The sequence below is a fragment of the Channa argus genome, chromosome 4, assembly GCF_033026475.1.
Source record: "Channa argus isolate prfri chromosome 4, Channa argus male v1.0, whole genome shotgun sequence".
Taxonomy (NCBI): domain Eukaryota; kingdom Metazoa; phylum Chordata; class Actinopteri; order Anabantiformes; family Channidae; genus Channa; species Channa argus.
Window position 1 is genome coordinate 21,261,800 of NC_090200.1, and position 17,100 is coordinate 21,278,899.

Genomic DNA, 17,100 nt, shown 5'->3' on the forward strand with positions numbered 1-17,100 from the left:
CTATACTAGGTGGTGTAATTCTCTCTCCGGCTCCGAGAATGAGATTTGTCGGAGGATAATTGAGTTAGAGAGAGACCTGGACTGTGTGCTAAGGCTGTAACATCATCCAGGTAGCACCGCGTGGTATCGACTGTGGTGTAGAGATCAAAAATTCAGTGTCATGACTCATAATCTCATAAACATGTGATACAGTATATGAGACAGTGAAGAAAATATGGGAGCTTCACAGTTAAATTAATAGTAAAAGCCCCATTAAATCCATCACAGTATCACTGTTAAACTGTATCCCACAACTGTGAGATGCATTAATGTGGGGGTGTGTGATAGAATTACTGAGCTATGTGCCATGCCTGATTGAGTTAACATATTTTGGGGAAAAATCGTTCATATTTAGGTGTACAAGTCAGATAATGCATTGAGCATGTCGACAGTGAAACTAAAGCTGCGCTTTATGATTTTAAAAAAGAGTTGTGACTGAGAGCACTTTCTCACTGAACCCTGTATTTGACACTGGATAATAAATGCAGTGTCCTTATTTTGTGTTGGAAGATTCAAACCAGAACTGAATACTGGCCAAAGTCTAGTCACTGTCCACTATTCATGCAAATTCTAGAGGAAAAACATTAATTTGTTAAACAGGCTCGTCAAGTTTCAGTTCATTGTTCATTCACTTGTTGCCACAGTGGTTCTAATGGAAATTCAACAAGACAGAGAGGGCTAACACAATTTTGTTTTCTTTGTGCGTGTTACACTGTGTCACATTAGTGATTTACTGTATTGGTCTAATTTCTTTTCTTCTGCATCTCTTTTTCAGAGCAAGGAAATTGCCTTTCAGCTCCAGGAAGACTTAATGAAGGTCCTAAATGAGCTATACACAGTAAGTAGTAATGACTTACTAATGCACTAAGTTTACTGGTATTTTTTTAATGTTTTTTTATTAGACTTGTTTATAGAACAAAGATAAGACCAAGACTAAAATTCTCTACTGTATATCTACCTATAGATATAAGGCAAAGAGATTAAACATTTCAAGAATAAGCTGGCAAAGTTTAAACAGTGGGAGTGAGGGTCCCTTTTCTGTAAAACACAAACACAGCCTTAGGCCACCAGCTCACAGCAACACCCTTAATTGATATTTTTAGAAATACATAGCCGTGGCCTCAGACTTTTAAATCTAGAAGTTACACTTTCTCTGTGCCATACTAACATTTCACCAGACCATCACACATGCTGCACGTCTGCAGTCTAGTTTCCATCTACACTGAGACCATCTACACTGGTCAGTTGCTCTGCTGTAACTATTTGTCTTTGGATAGCTCTGACCTTGGTAGAGCCAGGTACGTAGATCATGAATCAATAGTTAATTCCACTGCCTTAATTGCTGCTATTAACCCTGGCAGCCTTATAGCTCAGTTTAATGCCTCACACATGTTGTTGGACAATTAGATATCAATGTATTTTTAGATAGGACAACTGAATAAAAACAAGTCTTGATTTTTTTCTTTTTGTGTTTGTGTGTGTTTTGTTATCTGCTGCCTAACTCACATGCTATATTGTTATTTATTTGGTCATATATTTTTCGTGCTTTACAGTGTGTTACAAGCAACCTTAAAGCTCCCATAATCACCAAACACTGAACAGGAGTATGATTTCAAAATAACTTCCCACTTTATAAAAATTATAACCTGTGTGTTTTGTGTCATCGACCAATCATATAAACATATATCCCTCAAAGTATTTTTAGCATCCTGATTAATTGTCATGGTAACCTGGGATGTACACAGATGGAGATAAAGGCTGAGGCAGTTCTCGTTACTTCCCAAGAAACGAGGTGGAAAACAGTTAGGTTTGTTTGTCTCAAGTTACTGTCTATTGAGGGCTACAGTGGTTACTTTTCCAGTGCATGACTGTGCTGCTTTGAAACACATGTTAATCCAAAGTCAATTTATTCCACTCTCACATGGTCCACACTCTAGATTTGACCTGGTTTAGCCCTTGTGGTAGTACACACTCATGCATACGCACGTGCGCACACACACGCGCGTGCAAACCCACACCGGGTAGCTATTGCATCAGAAAGCCACAGTCCCAATGTTGGCCGCCTCCAGTGAAATAACAGGTCTGCTGTGTCTTTAAATATGTCCCTCTAAAAGAAGCACTAAAGTAAACACAGCAGTGGCAGACTGTAGGCCAGTAAGTAAGGAGTATAGAGCCCAAGGTCCGTCACCCATCTCTAAACTGCTTCCAGTTTGGCCAAACCCCGGCTCCAGACAAATCAGGCTTTACTCTGTTGTTCCAGTTGTACAGAAATAACTCAGTTTGGGTTAAAGATGTTTAGATCTTGAGAGGGCTGAGTCTGTTTATACTGATGCCGAGGTTTTTTGCAGACAAATGTATTGCGTACACAAGTTTTAAAGCTGTAATTTGCTTGAATTGGTTCATCCCAGGTTAAACTACTCCATTCTCCAGAAAATCTGCTCTTGTTCTCAGTCGGACAATCGCCATGATAAGGTAGAGTTAAAAAAAACAACTTAGAATCGAGATCCACAGTGTTTCTTTTATTGCCCTTTACAGCTACTTAACTACTACATAAATAAACTGAAGACTTCCAAACAAACATGCAAAGAACAACTTTTTTGTTTTCTGAACCTGTGTTGATCATGAAAGCTAATACACTAAAGCTATAATGTGATGACAGAAAGTGCACAAGTAATCAACTTCACTGATTTTCCATTGTAACCACTTGGCACCAACAATGCGCAAATAAGAAATAATCCATATTGTGTTTTAAATAACCTTTTTTTTTATTTTATTTTATTTATTTTTTTGGCATCGACCCATTATGATTATTTTTGCTCCTTGTAAATGAAACAGATTTTTAATGCTGTCTGAATAAAATGTATTTGTGTTGTTAATCTGGTTTATTTGGTTTGACTTTAAGGGTAAGAGCTGAATTGTCACTCAAGGACTAAAAAGGAGCAGTTATTTCCTGTCCTAATAACCTTATTTCAAAATGGATGTTTTCTTATTTTCTTGCTTGCTTGCTTTCTTTCTTCTTCAAGTGCAGGGCAATGAAGCCAGAATGTTAGAGTTAGAGCTGGAGTGATTTGTTGTGGTCGTTTGAGCAGCTTTTATGAATAGGCTAGAGATAATGTCTTTGTTTTGTGGTTAAGGAAAAGGCCGCGGGCCTCCTTAAATCGATTTTTGATAAATGACCAAGGCAAAGTAAAGGCCTCAGTTGTGGGTTCACATGGAAGGTGGATTATTTTAACCTTTGACTTATCAGAAACTGACCAACACTAATACAGCACTGCTTCAGGATTATCTTAAAGATTCTTTTGTTTACAGCTTATTGTCATTAATGTATTTCTACAGGTGATGAAGACCTACCACATGTATCACTCAGAAAGCATAAGTGCTGAGAGTAAGCTGAAGGAGGCAGAGAAGCAGGAAGAGAAACAGATCAGCAGGGTTGATCCTGTCTTCAGCATCAGAATGGAGGACAAATATGCAAAGCGGAGCTCTGTGAAAAAGATTGAGAAGATGAAAGAAAAGGTAGAACACCAGGCTTACAGACTTTAAACATTTTATTACATAACATTTGTTCAATATAAAATAAGTTTATATTTACCCCATCCCTTTTCCATTAGGCATTTTAAGGTAGTCTCAAGCCAGAAAAAAGTCTCTCGTGTTCACATATTTGAAATAAGGTACCATCACTCAAACGTGGCTAGTTTAGACTGCAGCATAGCCTTTTCTATGAGGTCCCACTGTCCAAAGAGATGAAAAACATACTCCAAGCGTTGTTACAGTTAAACCAGTTGGCTCAGTATTTTCAGAACAGGCCTGTTTTGTGTTTAAAACTTTGCGACAGGCAATTAAAGTCCAAGGGAATGGAATTTCTTAACATGACTCTTCCTGGATTACATTTGGGAAGTGTTACAATATACATGATAATAAAGTGGGTGAATCAGAGGCCACTGGTCAGGGGATGGTGACTAACTGCCTTCTGTTTGTCTGGTTTAGTTGAGAGGAAATGTAGGATAAAGATAATGTGCTCAGACTGAGCTATTCTAGTTAAAGTTAAGCATACACGCTGTTTTTTAGTTAAAGTTTTGTTTTTTCGTTTTTATTCCTATGTGCTATTTTGTACCAGAATTTAATTAATTTCTCCTATAATGTGTACTGAAACTGTTGTTTTGCCAGTAAACCAGCCTCAGCTCTGCAGCATAGCACGTGCAGAGAGATAAAAGCACAATCACTTGTCAAAAAGGCAATTCTTGAGTCATTAAATGAATCCTCTCTTGCTCCCTCTGTTCTTGTCGGTTACTAATTCTTGCCTCTTAATTCCTCATCAGCGTCAAGCCAAGTACTCTGAGAACAAGCTGAAGTCAGTCAAAGCACGGAATGAGTACCTACTGACACTGGAAGCGACAAACGCCTCCGTTTTCAAATACTACATCCATGACTTGTCAGATTTAATTGATGTAAGTATAAAACACCATGCTTTTGCCAAGCCTGTTCTGAGATGATTCCATCTTCAGGACAAGTTTGTTTTCCTTTAAGCAGACTGGAAAATGTTTTTGCTAAGGACATTGTTACATAAATAAAACACACATTTTGCAGTATTTTTTATGGATGAAGTGGATTTTATTAGGTTTCTTTGCATTTTTTAGGTATAGGACCCATTATTAGTCAGGGTTGTTCTGACCAACCTTTAGTAGAAATTCTAATTATAATAAATATATATGATTTTAGCAGCTGGACCTTATATAACAAAAATGATCGAAAACCAGGCTGTGGGAGAGAAATTACAATGCAGGACATAATTAAAGCAGCTTATTAACTTCTGTGATACAAAGCTTTTTGGCACACAGGGATGTATGTCAGGATCCACATATCAGTTTCACTCTCATTCTGATGTCTATTTTTAAAAATCCTCCACATTGTTCACACTGGATGGAGTGGGAATGTACATTGGCCCTGAGAGCTCATGGCACTGCTTATCGAGAAAACACATGCAAATAGACAAAATACAAGCAAATTAGAGAAAACAACTTCATCAATTTAACAACACAGGCGCAGCATTAAGAAACACGTTGCAAAAAACCACAGCCCAACCGAATGAAACCGAAAATGCGCTAGAAAAAGCTACGACAGAACCAAAATTGTGTATTTTTTAAATAAAATAATTTTGTTTTATTACAAAAATAGCTTTTTGCGGCGTATTTCTTATTTTGGTTGTGTTGTGGCTTTTGCAGGGCCTTTCTTAATGCTGCGTCTGTTTCGTCAAATTGATGAAGCTGTTTGAGGGTGTCTATTTGCATGTGTTTTCTTGATGTGCAGTTCTGTGAGATCTCAAGGCCACTGTAGGAATGGCTCTACCCCTGAAACCTACTCCCTTTTCGTTTTTCTTTTGTCATTTATAGCTGTGGGTCATCCCTCCATTCACTACATGGCTAAGATTTCTCTGTTTGCAAAGCAAGCAAATTGGTTTGTCCTCAATGCTGCACATACCTACAAAGATTATTTATTTATGATATCATCTCACTTGTTATTTTGTAGAGAAAATAAAGCTGCTGCACCATTTTCTCTAGTGTTTCTAAGGCAACTGGAGAAGGTGGATTTTGTTTGGAAGTGTTTGGGGTTTTATATTCAGGACAGGACTGAAGGAGAGCAAGTAATGCAATCTCTATTCAGTTGCATGCTGTGTGCTGAAATTACCCCTCTCCCCACTTTGCTCACAAGCCTTCACATCTCACCAGGGTGTGTGTGTTTGTGATGCATTCTGCCTGAGCTGTATGTGCAGCTTCACACACATTTGTTTGTTGACAAAGAAGACATTTTATGGTCTAAAACAAAGTATACAAGCTTTCAGGTTCAGAAATCATGTTTTCCCATCTCGTGTATGTGTGTTTGTTTGTGTGTCTGTCTGTATTTGTGGGTGCCTGGGGTGTGTGTCTTCCCAGGAGAAACCTTGGGCAAGGTTGTAGTTATTAAAAATTAGAATTAGATGCTAGAGGTAACATTCAGGTTGTGCAACACAGATGCATCACTGTTATCTTAGAAAGTACTAGACTGTTTACTAAGAAATACTGTCCTATTCAAAGATTAATATTACGTACCAGTCAATTGAGAGTGTATTTGCACATAGAATCAAAAATAAAAATAAAAATTCTGCTGTGTTTAAAAATATTTCTACTAAACAGGACCAGAAATACAAATGCCTTCAGCTGTTGGGGGGAGCTGGGTGGGTCTGGGTGGGTGAAAAAATTAGTTGAATAGTTGATGTGTCCATTCACAGAAAATGTATAATTATATTCAACTACTATATTTATTTTCATTCATGTTTTTTTTTATTATTTATTATTATTTTTTTGTTAAATAGTGAATCAGACCAAAGAAGTACAGAGTGTAGGACATTGTAACATGCATTGTTTAACATTTGACATATTCTTTGGAAAAGATTATCAAAAACAGTTTATTTGAGCTTTAGTGTATTGTAATCTGTGAGATTGTTTGTGTTTTTGCCATAGTAAATTCCTGATGGTAGGGCAGTTTTTGTTTAGATACATGTATTAGTGACAGATTTTTAGGCTTGAAACAGCTGATTAGTATTCTAACTTCTCAGGTCAGCTGTTTTTTCTGAGTGCTTGAAAAAAAAATGAATTTGATATTATATATGTTTATTAAATAAGAACTAGTCATTGTTCTGATTCTTGATCATCACTCAGCCTTATCTGTTGTTCATTCTCTTTTTTCCGCCCAGTGTTGTGATTTGGGCTACCATGCCAGCCTTAATCGTGCCCTGCGGACGTACCTCTCAGCTGAATACAACCTTGAGACATCACGCCATGAGGGTCTTGACATCATCGAAAATGCTGTGGACAGTCTGGACCCACGAAGTGACAGACAGAGATTTATGGAAATGTACCCCTCTGCTTTCTGCCCACCCACAAAATTTGACTTCCAGCCTCATATGGGAGACGAGGTACACAATACTCAATCAAAAAAATACTAACTGATTATCCTAATAATGTAATTTTAAATTAGAAGCTATCTTTAAGAAGTTGTACTAATGTAATTTTTAAATTGCCACACCACTCTGTGTGCTTTACTGCAGATACACTAAACAACATGGAATTGAATTTGGAGGTGAATAAAAAATGTTTCAGACTTAATGAGGTCTGATGTTCAGTAGCTTAACTGCAGCATTTTACTGTGTCTCAGCTCTCAGATTAGGTTTTATAGGGCACTGAAATGAACCAATAATGCGTTATTCCTCCCCCTCCAGCCATGTAACTCAACATGTGTTAGGAGTTTTACTGTTTGTCTGGCACTACCAATGCTGATATCATGTCTGTTTACAAGCAGTTTTTGTGTGGATGTCTGCATTCATTTGGCAAGTCACTGCTCTGCAGTTGAGGGAGAACTGTGAAGCTTGTTTCCTGTTTAAAGGTTACATGGTCCGCTTGTTACTTCAGTAGGTTGTATTTCAGATTCCTGATCATTAAACTGCTTTTCTCCATATTTACCAGATGTGTCAGATCTCAGTGCAGCCACCAGTAAATGGAGAGCTCATCCTGAGATTCCAGCAGCTGCAGTCTCGTTTGGCTACCCTGAAGATTGAGAACGAAGAGGTAAAATATTGTAAAAATTAATACAATTGTTGTATGATGGGCTTCGGATATGCCAAACATGTCAAAACTATTCTCTGCTGCTCCACTTTTGTCATCTGCCAGGGATGCAGGAGTTTTATTTGGCTGGTTGCAAGAAGCTCTGAGATACTAAGCATTAAAGCTAAGCTTAACAAAGTTAACTTTTGCCAGAAGTTATCCAAGGTGAGACAGTAAAGAGTAGCTGATGATTGCTACAGAAATCAAAGTTTTTGTTGCATACACACACAAACACACCACACAAAGGCATACGCATACACACTCTGTATTTTCCTCTCTTATGCCCTGCAGGTAGCCATCAAATCCTCTCTGTGAAGGCTCCCTTTTTACTCCCACCGGTAGAATTCACTGTCTCGCTTTTACTGCACAAACCTGTCCTGAGCTATTCTGTTTTGACATTGGAGGCACTTCTCAGACTTGGTTATTTTAAATCTGTCTGCAGAATGTATGACTAATTCAACATTTTTTAAAAATAAGATAATACTAATAGTGAAGACAGACTTCTCATTCACATCCGTCCTGCTTCATACTATGAGCTCTCTCTGCTTTGTCTTTTTTTTCTTATTCTCTCTCTCTGCATCAATGCAATTCTTCTTTTATCTTCCTATAGTTGCACCCTAAAGCATGTCACTTGACTTTTTGTGCATTCACTGTGACGTCATTCTTTTTTATCATATTGTCAAAGCTTTAGTGACATTGAGGGAAAACAGATATGCAGGAATAATTGATGGCAAAAGAATAGCAGTGTTTTGGTTTTCATTTGAGAGCACTGAATATCACACATTTTCATCATATTTAATAAGATTTCAGTCCTGCACAACAATAACATCCACTTGATGCTTTACCAGTTGAATAATTTTAATGTGAAAGTTTAGGTTTAAAATGTATTATTGTGACCCAGACAGTTGTTTTCCTCTGTATACAAACCAGTGTGGGTCCTTTTGATGTCATCAGAATTCCAACTGCCTGTCGTGTAGACAGTATTTCTGCAACCAGGAACATACACCCCTGTACAGTATGTGTTTGTGTTTGAGGATATGATGACAAGCCTTGTTATGTCCTTGTCCACCTGCGTCTCTGAAGCGGATGTCCTGGTGGGTCAGAATTGGAGGGCACTGCTGCCTTGTATTAGGATCACCAGATGGTGTCTCTTCCTGGGCACAGTGCGCCAGATACATCCTTAGTAAGATGAACTTCCAAAGTGTTGTGACAAGCTATAAGCACAACTGTCAAATGTACAAGAGAGAAAAAAGCAAGGAAAAGCTTTACCACTGTACTTAATAGAAGTGCAGCTGTTTCCTCAAACCTCTTTGACTTCTGTGAAATGGTGAAAGAAAACATTACAGAATATTTTACTCTTCATCAATAGTGGATGGGAAGGGAAAGACTGAATCTCACTTTCATTGTAGTGTTGGGGTTAACATGGCCCTGCTGGGTACCGGTGAAATTACACTTTATTTTATTAAATAGTTTTTATATATACTAATTTAGATTTTTATAGGGAAAATCATTTTTTCATTTCAGCTCAGCTTGTTTTTCAGATTTAATGATTTGGACATATAAATCTCATTTGCCTCTGTCTGAACACGAGCTCACCCAGATTCGTTTTCCACCTCTGCTGTTTTCTAACCTGTCACCACACACACAACCACACTTAACAGTTATTCTTGAGATGTTTTACACTGAACTATGGCAACCTAATACCTCCCCCTTCACAGGTACTGTTTGCTTTTGCTCTGATACATCACAGAGAGGTACATCAAAGCTTTTGTGTGTTGGTATGTGTATCTGTGCTTTTACTAAAGGGTCTGATAAAAGCTGTGGACTGCAGCCTGCCTTTAGAGAGGCGACTGCCTGGGATGCACGAGAAAAGAAGACCAAACACATTAAGAACATGTAACCAATGTATTTATGTTGATGTAGGTCACCTGTTTCAGGGAACTGCCACGGATAAAACTATAGCACATACATGTTTAATTCTAGTACAGTAAATCAGTGCTTTATTCACCCAATGAAAACAGCTGTCACAAAACAGGATGATTTGTTGGAGATGTTTTATTATCTTCAAATCCCCCATTTCCTTTTTTTACACTTTAAATGTTATAATTTTTCTAATGCTATGTTCCAACATGCTGTAGATTTCAGCTTCACAATGGGTAGGATGAAACTTAACTACATCCACACTGCGTGCCCTAGCATGTGTGTTAGCACTGTAATTCATCACAGTCGCACAAATCCACCTTGCTTTTCAGGTGGGGTTTGTTTTTTTTTTTGGAGGCAGAATGAGTCCGGCAAATTTTAGGAGCAACCTCTAATTCACTGTTTTATAACAGTTACACCTGGAACACCTGGAGTTATTTAATTAGTGGTAAGGTCAAACTCATTAGCTAATTGAGACATGGGGTCACTACCTTGGACTGGGATCACCTTTAAAAATCACCTTTAAAAATAATCAGGAAGAATTTCAGCGTTGTCTCACTCAGGCCCATAGATCTGAGGCACCTCAAATTTTAAATGTACATAAGAGTTATGGTCACAGCTCCTCTCTCTTCTCTTGCAGTGTTCCGGTTAAATACAGAGAAGCATTTTGATGAACGTTTCTGTTTAGGTGGTTATCGGTGTTTCTACATCAGCTAGACCTCTTGCCATCCTGAGCTTTTCTACATCAGTGATTCATGCTGGCACTTGACAGTCTCAAGACTCTTCCTGGATGTTTTGTTTGTTCTTTAACTTTTTCTCTCTCGCTCTTTCTATTCCCAAGTGTCCTTGTTCTGCAAATATACATACAGACAACTCATCCATTAGTAGGTGTTTACACTGTGAGCATCTGCAGAGTGGTCACAGTGGTAAACACCTGAGTATCCCCTGCTTTTAATTAATTTTAAAACCTTTTTTTTTTTTTATTAAGCATACATATATTTCACATACACACATACTGTCATTCCTGAAGCACTAACTAAATAACTTTTATGGTGGAGCATTTTTGGCCCCAGTCTTGCCATTAATAAGCTCCTAGAGAAGACCTTCCTGTCAACAGGAAAGAAGCTGTTATGGAAATGAATCTTAAAAGCCTGCAACTGAGAGTTCATTTCTGGTCTCTCTTTGAGATTGCAAATTGATTGCTTTGGCTTAAAGTCATGTTTTGCGACTGGTAGATTTTAGAGGGTACACAGAGGGTAAACAGAGTGTGCTTGTCTAAAAACACGTTAATTTGTGTACCTTGGGATAGACAACGAGGTATTCGAGGAGTGTGATAATTAAATTAAGTGTGCTCTGATGGTAACTTTCTTATAGTAAAGAAACGACTAGCTATTAAGCAGGTAGCACTTTCCTATGACACTAATTTCAGCTGTTCTTCATTTTTATATTCCCATCTCTTCTGTCCAGATCAAAAAAACATCAGAGGCCACCCTGACCACTATCCAGGACATGGTGACCATAGAAGACTATGACGTATCTGAGTGTTTCCACCACAGTCGGTCAACTGAGTCGGTCAAGTCCACTGTGTCGGAGACATACCTCAGCAAACCCAGCATTGCTAAGAGAAGGGCAAACCAGCAGGAAACAGAGCAGTTCTATTTCATAGTAAGGGAATTGAGAAGAGGGTGCTGGTGGAAAAGGAGTCTTTTATTCTTTTATCTCTCTTATAGACTTCTTCTACACCTTCATTTTGCCTTCTATATTTAGACTTGAAAATGCTAGATTTTTCCCCATCTGATTATATAATTTGTTCATTACTTGCTTCAGAAATCTTAAAAATATATTTTAGAAATTAAAGCTTTTGTTAAAAGTGCCTAGACTTTGCATGAAAAACTGTTAACCTTAAAGCTCTAACTCACCAAGCAGCTTCAAGTTCCTTTGAAACCTTTGATCAGCTGGCTGTTGTGTGGCTATTCCAAAATGTCCCCATGTCAGACTAACTCCTATTCTGTTCCAATCTGAAGATGGACATGCTCTGATAAAGGCTTTAAAAAGACTCTCAGTGTGTCCTTTGCCCTTGGCTGCCTTATCATAGATTGCTGTTATAGGAGCAGGCACTCGGGCTGGCACTCAGATCTGCCATGTAATTACTCCGAATTCTTTACAGAAATTCCGGGAGTTTCTGGAAGGCAGTAATCTCATCACCAAACTGCAGGCTAAACATGACTTGCTGAAGAGGACACTTGGTGAAGGTACAGTCAAAGCTCTATTATTTACCCTTCTTTTATAACTTCTGCTGTAAAGGCTCTCGCATCATGCTGATTCTCATCTTTAAATGTCCAGTTCACTTCTACCAGCCCTAATCGGTGTCCAGTCAACAACGTACCAACAAAATAACAGAACATTTTCATTTATTATTATTATTATTATTATTATTACATTTAAACATTTTTTTTTTTTTACTCAAGCAGTTAAGCCCTTTTTTATGGAAAGCTTTCCATTGTTTGTGTTCTTTCTTCACTAGTTGAAGGTCTTAGATGTTGATCTGGGTGTTAGAAAGGCAAGCCCGAGCTGGGGGGGTATTGTGAACTTGTATTATTTTAGTGAATGATTTGCTCTAAACGTTATGGACTGCTGTGTTTTAGAAGTGTGGTGGTCATTACAACAAACCCTTTATTGTTTTACCATACATTGGCTGGATTTCCTCAAGGCCTCTACAGGTACCTTCAAGTCAGATAGTAGCCGTTAGCCGTTGTCTAATCAGCAGTCCTGGTGACCTCCATCAAACTTCCTATTTAATGAGTGCTGGAGCTGTGTACTAATGAGGAAGAGAAAGTTATCCTGCTTCTCCAACATGCTCCTTAATCATACTGTACAATAAGTACAGTATGAGTCACTCAGGCACACAGACAGGTTATATCCAGTTTATAGGAACATATGGCCATACAAGTAAACTACTTCTGTTCGCCAAAATCATTTGGAAGCTACTTTGTGCTTAATCTTACTTTGCTTGTCTAAACCTGTAGCTCTGTGTATTCCTATAATTATTAGCGTTGAAAAGATACAACTCTGTACCTTGTAGATGTTTGTTTGTACTGTAATTGTACTCAAGTTAAAATGTTGCCAGTAGAATTCTTTGCAAGCTCTGACTTAGTGTTTGCCAGTATGGGTTTTGCTTGTGCTGTTCAAGAGGCCAAGCAGTTGTGGACAGATGGCAGGCTTCAAATGCTTCACTAGGCTTATGCACAATGCACCAGAGGGACCTCAGAGACAAGTCCTGACATGTCCACACATCTAATTTTTCCCTCACATCTCTTCTTTTCACCTGCAGGCCACAGAGCTGACTACATGACAACAAGGTAAAGTGCATGCTCACACACTTCAGGACCTGTGGATATTCGAGATTCACATCCATTCCACTTTTCTTTCAATAGCTAGAGAAACTTTATGACATGTTGTAGCTCATCGAGGCGACAAAAGTTTGCCTCAGGAAGTTTGCATGTTAAATCCTTTGTGACCAAGCAACTAGAGAAGTGCATAGTTAGAAACAGAAAACAAAGCCCCTGGTGAGCACAGAACAGATATGCTGGCCTCTACATTATAAAGCCCAACCTGATAATGGGTCTTGTGGGTTACAATAGCTTCTAGTGCCAACCAAACTGTTTAGGTATTTAAAGAGGGACACAGGAGACACCCATAAAGGCAGGAAATAGACCTGAAGATTAAACAACATAATGTGTATTCTGACAAATGTGACACGGCATTTGTTATTTTACACTTATATCTGATATTTTGCTGTTATAGCTTGTGGAGAAAGGGGGGAAAAATAGCATTAAAAAGAAAAGGCTCATACAAATCATAAGTTTGTGCTGTGGCTGAACAGGCTCTTACTTACTTGTCCATCACATTTTATAGGTTTAGCAGCCTCAGCTTCACTTGGAATTTTTGAAGAAATAAAAGACTTTGGGAGAACAGGCCCGCAGCAGTCATAAATAAAATGTGAATCGTTTGCTCATTTAAATGCTCATTTTTTTGCATTGTAGACATTCCAACGGGGCGCACAAAACCCACACAGGCACCCGGCGGCCTAGACCCCGCTCTGTTTTTAATGTTAGGTTATTTAATGGCAATTTGGAGTCATTTATCAAGGTAATAATTACCAGTCTGCCCACTTTGCATTGTTTCTTCCATCTACTGTATCCATAGTACTTGTCCTGTCTTGCTCTGTCTTTCTTGCGATTTCTGTGGATTCAAAGCATCTTAGCTTAGCTGAGCTATTTACCTTTACCGACCAAAATCCAGCAACATATTTGTGCTGAGATAAATTCTGGAAACCTTTCTCATAAGTCATTCAGCTGTGGCAGTCTGCAGCTGAGATTTAGGGGGAACACAGATAGATCTGGAGGGCTGTAGGGGGAGAGGAATGGCAGTTGGAGGGATACACGTTTGCCTCCTACAGCTCCCCTGAGTCACTGCTGACCTGGCATCACTGAGCTGCTCTGGCAGAGAGATTCTCTCCTACTCCTCCAGAGTGAGCACAGAGGCCAGTAAAAAACAAAGCAGGATAAATGGCAGTCAGGGAGCAGAAGCCAGACAGATAAGGTGTGCTGCCTCCCTCCTCCGGCCTTTTCACTGCCTCTCACTGGTGGCCGTGTCCAATCCTTCCTGGTCTTGTCCAGTTCCCACTGTTTTCTTTTGGGTTTGATGCCAGCATAGAGTGGAATTAGGGCGCACTAATAATAAAAGGTTTGGCGGGCAACTCCTATGGTACTAATCTGGGTGTCGCTTTTTACTTTCTGTCTCTTTCTCTCCATCCCTGGCTCTTACAATATTTCTCTGTAGCCGTGGACGACGGAACTCACATGCTCGACATCAGGTAGACACATTGAAGCTTCTTGGGGCAGGGGGGCCATGCTGCTTGCCTAGGCTATTGCTATTATCTGTCCTCAACTCAACATTTTCACTTCAAATTCTCTCCTGTGAGTAGACTCAGACAGACTGAAAATTCAAGAGTAGTCATTTTATATTGCAATTAATGACATATTTTATGCAATCAGCCACTTCCAACATGAATCGTTTACTGAGTTTTTGTGATACAAAGCAAATTCACAAATAGAAAATTATAGAATTACATAATCCCATTGTGTCAGACCTGTGCCTCTACCCTCATGGCTCCACTCCAATGACAAGTCAATTTTGGCTTGGTTGCTCTGTTTGACCTGTGTGTATACCCCTAAGGGTTGTAAACAGATCCACTGTATCGTCAACGTCATGTACTGAGTCCCTGTGCAGGACTGACCCCCTATGAGCAGCTGGCACCAAAGCAGAACAAGAGTGACATCCACGATTAAGTGCATGTGAGGAATGTGTTTTCTCTGAAGGAGATGGTACTGCTCAATCTAATCACACCACTTTTGCCCTGAGCTCCATATTGAGTGTGTGGCTCTTTAGATAAGCTCTTGTTAATTTAAACACAGGCAGCACTTGATTGCTAGCATAACAAGACCAAGTATTTTTAGCAACACTGGAGCCCAATTGAAAGACACTGGAGCCCTTTTGTTGATATTTTATAATCCTTATGGGAGACCAAGCATGAATGATGAAAAGCTTGGAAAGTCACTCAGTCTGTCTTGGTCAGATCTCAAAAAGTAACTCTCACTTTCTACCTTACAAGCTTCACTTACACTGGGGTGCGCATGTTTATGTACTTGTAACATCACATTGGTCCTTTGCTGTTAGAGCCCAACCAATACATTAGTAGGCTTATATTACTAGCACACATTGGGTTCCTTACAGATATATTGGTATTGACCTCTGTTTGCAGATTTGCAAAAGGAAATAGCATTGAAAAGCATTGAACTGCAGTAATGCAGTTCTTTCCTCAATTCAGTAGTTTTCTCAATACAGTAGTTTTGTGATCTATTTCTATTCTTTATTGTTTTTTGTTGGTGCAACTGCAAAATGTCTTTTCTCCAATATCTTTACACATTTTTTGTGCAAAAAGGCGAGCACATTCTTAATATTCTCAATACTGATCTTTTCAGTAAAGTATCTTGTTGTATGGGTTGGGCTTTGACGTCTGGGCATGTAACAAATGGGAAAATTGTAAATGACCTAAAACTTGAGTGTTTTTATTTATTTTGCCTTCAAAGGATTCTGGACAAGCTATCCCCCGTGTGGTTGAAAGCTGTATTCGCTATATAAATTTATATGGTGAGTAGGTTGTATCTATTTATAGATTCCTAGTTGCTAACTTTCATTAAAAGTGGCACTTACACAAATTTAGATCAACTGAGTAATTACGATGTCTGATGCATTAATGCGAGCATTAAAGATGTGACAGTAGTGACCTCTCTGGGTTTGTCCGGTTTTCTGCAACATCGTATTGAGTAGGCAGCTGATGACATGAGGAGAGAAAGATACAAAGAGGCCAAAGGCAGACTAATTATGCCTTATCCTGACCCTTGACCTCTTCCCTTATTAAGTCCTAATCCCAGCTGGAAGACACTATTGTAAAGCTTGATTGCAGTCTCCCTGAATCATTATTTATCCCTAATTAGAAAAGTGAAGGGGCTTAACAAACCAAGCATACCTTTTATGTTTAACTAAGGAGTAAGTAAGAAGACTTTCTTTCTATGACCATCTAAGTGGACTTGTAAACTTGTGAACATTCTGACAAGTGTCCCTGCTCTTCTTTGCCCTTATGATTTACTTTCTTTCCTGCTTTCATACTTTGTCCTTTTCTGTGTAGGCCTCCAACATCAAGGAATATTTCGTGTATCTGGGTCCCAGCTGGAAGTCAATGACATCAAGAACTCCTTTGAGAGAGGTACAGGTTGTATGTTAAACCAATTTACACTTTATTGTATTAGTTGTTATGTAACCTTTATGACAAATTGTGTTGAACAATGTTTATCCAATAGGCATTTAAAGGAATGTTTTCTATATTGGTGAAGATGTCATCTGACCTGCTGCCTTTTTCATGTCTTAGGAAATGACCCTCTAATGGATGATGAGAACAACCATGATATCAATTCAGTGGCTGGCGTTCTCAAGCTTTATTTCCGTGGTCTGGAAAACCCTCTTTTCCCCAAAGAGAGGTTCAATGATCTGCTCTCCTGCATCAGTAAGAATACACACGTTTTTGTGCTTATTGTTAATTTTAGCATCTTAGTTAAAATTATCCATTCATACATTATGTAACTATTAGGGTCGCAGAGGGCGGGAGCCTATCCAAGCTGTCATAGGGCGAGAGGCAGGTACACCATGGACATGTCTGTCTATCTCAGGGCCAACACAGAGAGACACAGGCTGCATTTACGTGCACTTAAGTAACCGGGGTACTCAGAGAAATCAACTTTCTCGTGTTATCGTGGAACGGTGTTAATATGCACTTTAGAAACCCGGTTACAGGAAATCTGCAGCACAAGAGCAACCTAAGTTCTCATCCCCCTCAGATGTTTTTCTTTCTCTATTTGTCTGCGCGCGTGTGTGTGTCGCAGCA

The 17,100-nt window shown here is 38.9% G+C and overlaps 1 protein-coding gene across 9 annotated transcripts in view; it reads left to right on the forward strand.

The window, feature by feature from the left end:
- srgap1a (SLIT-ROBO Rho GTPase activating protein 1a) overlaps positions 1-17,100 on the forward strand; it is a 72,486-nt gene that overhangs the window by 37,595 nt on the left and 17,791 nt on the right. For 7 of the 9 annotated variants that reach the window (XM_067501361.1, XM_067501358.1, XM_067501362.1 and 4 more), the window contains 12 exons: positions 815-877; positions 3,376-3,555; positions 4,359-4,487; positions 6,770-6,991; positions 7,539-7,640; positions 11,064-11,261; positions 11,764-11,848; positions 12,928-12,955; positions 13,640-13,745; positions 15,749-15,809; positions 16,348-16,425; positions 16,588-16,722. In XM_067501361.1, the coding sequence (XP_067357462.1) occupies positions 815-877; positions 3,376-3,555; positions 4,359-4,487; positions 6,770-6,991; positions 7,539-7,640; positions 11,064-11,261; positions 11,764-11,848; positions 12,928-12,955; positions 13,640-13,745; positions 15,749-15,809; positions 16,348-16,425; positions 16,588-16,722 (1,387 nt within the window). Of the gene's footprint in view, positions 1-814; positions 878-3,375; positions 3,556-4,358; positions 4,488-6,769; positions 6,992-7,538; positions 7,641-11,063; positions 11,262-11,763; positions 11,849-12,927; positions 12,956-13,639; positions 13,746-14,438; positions 14,473-15,748; positions 15,810-16,347; positions 16,426-16,587; positions 16,723-17,100 lie in introns of all 9 variants that reach the window. The other 2 variants (XM_067501363.1, XM_067501357.1) reach the window with 1 other exon arrangement.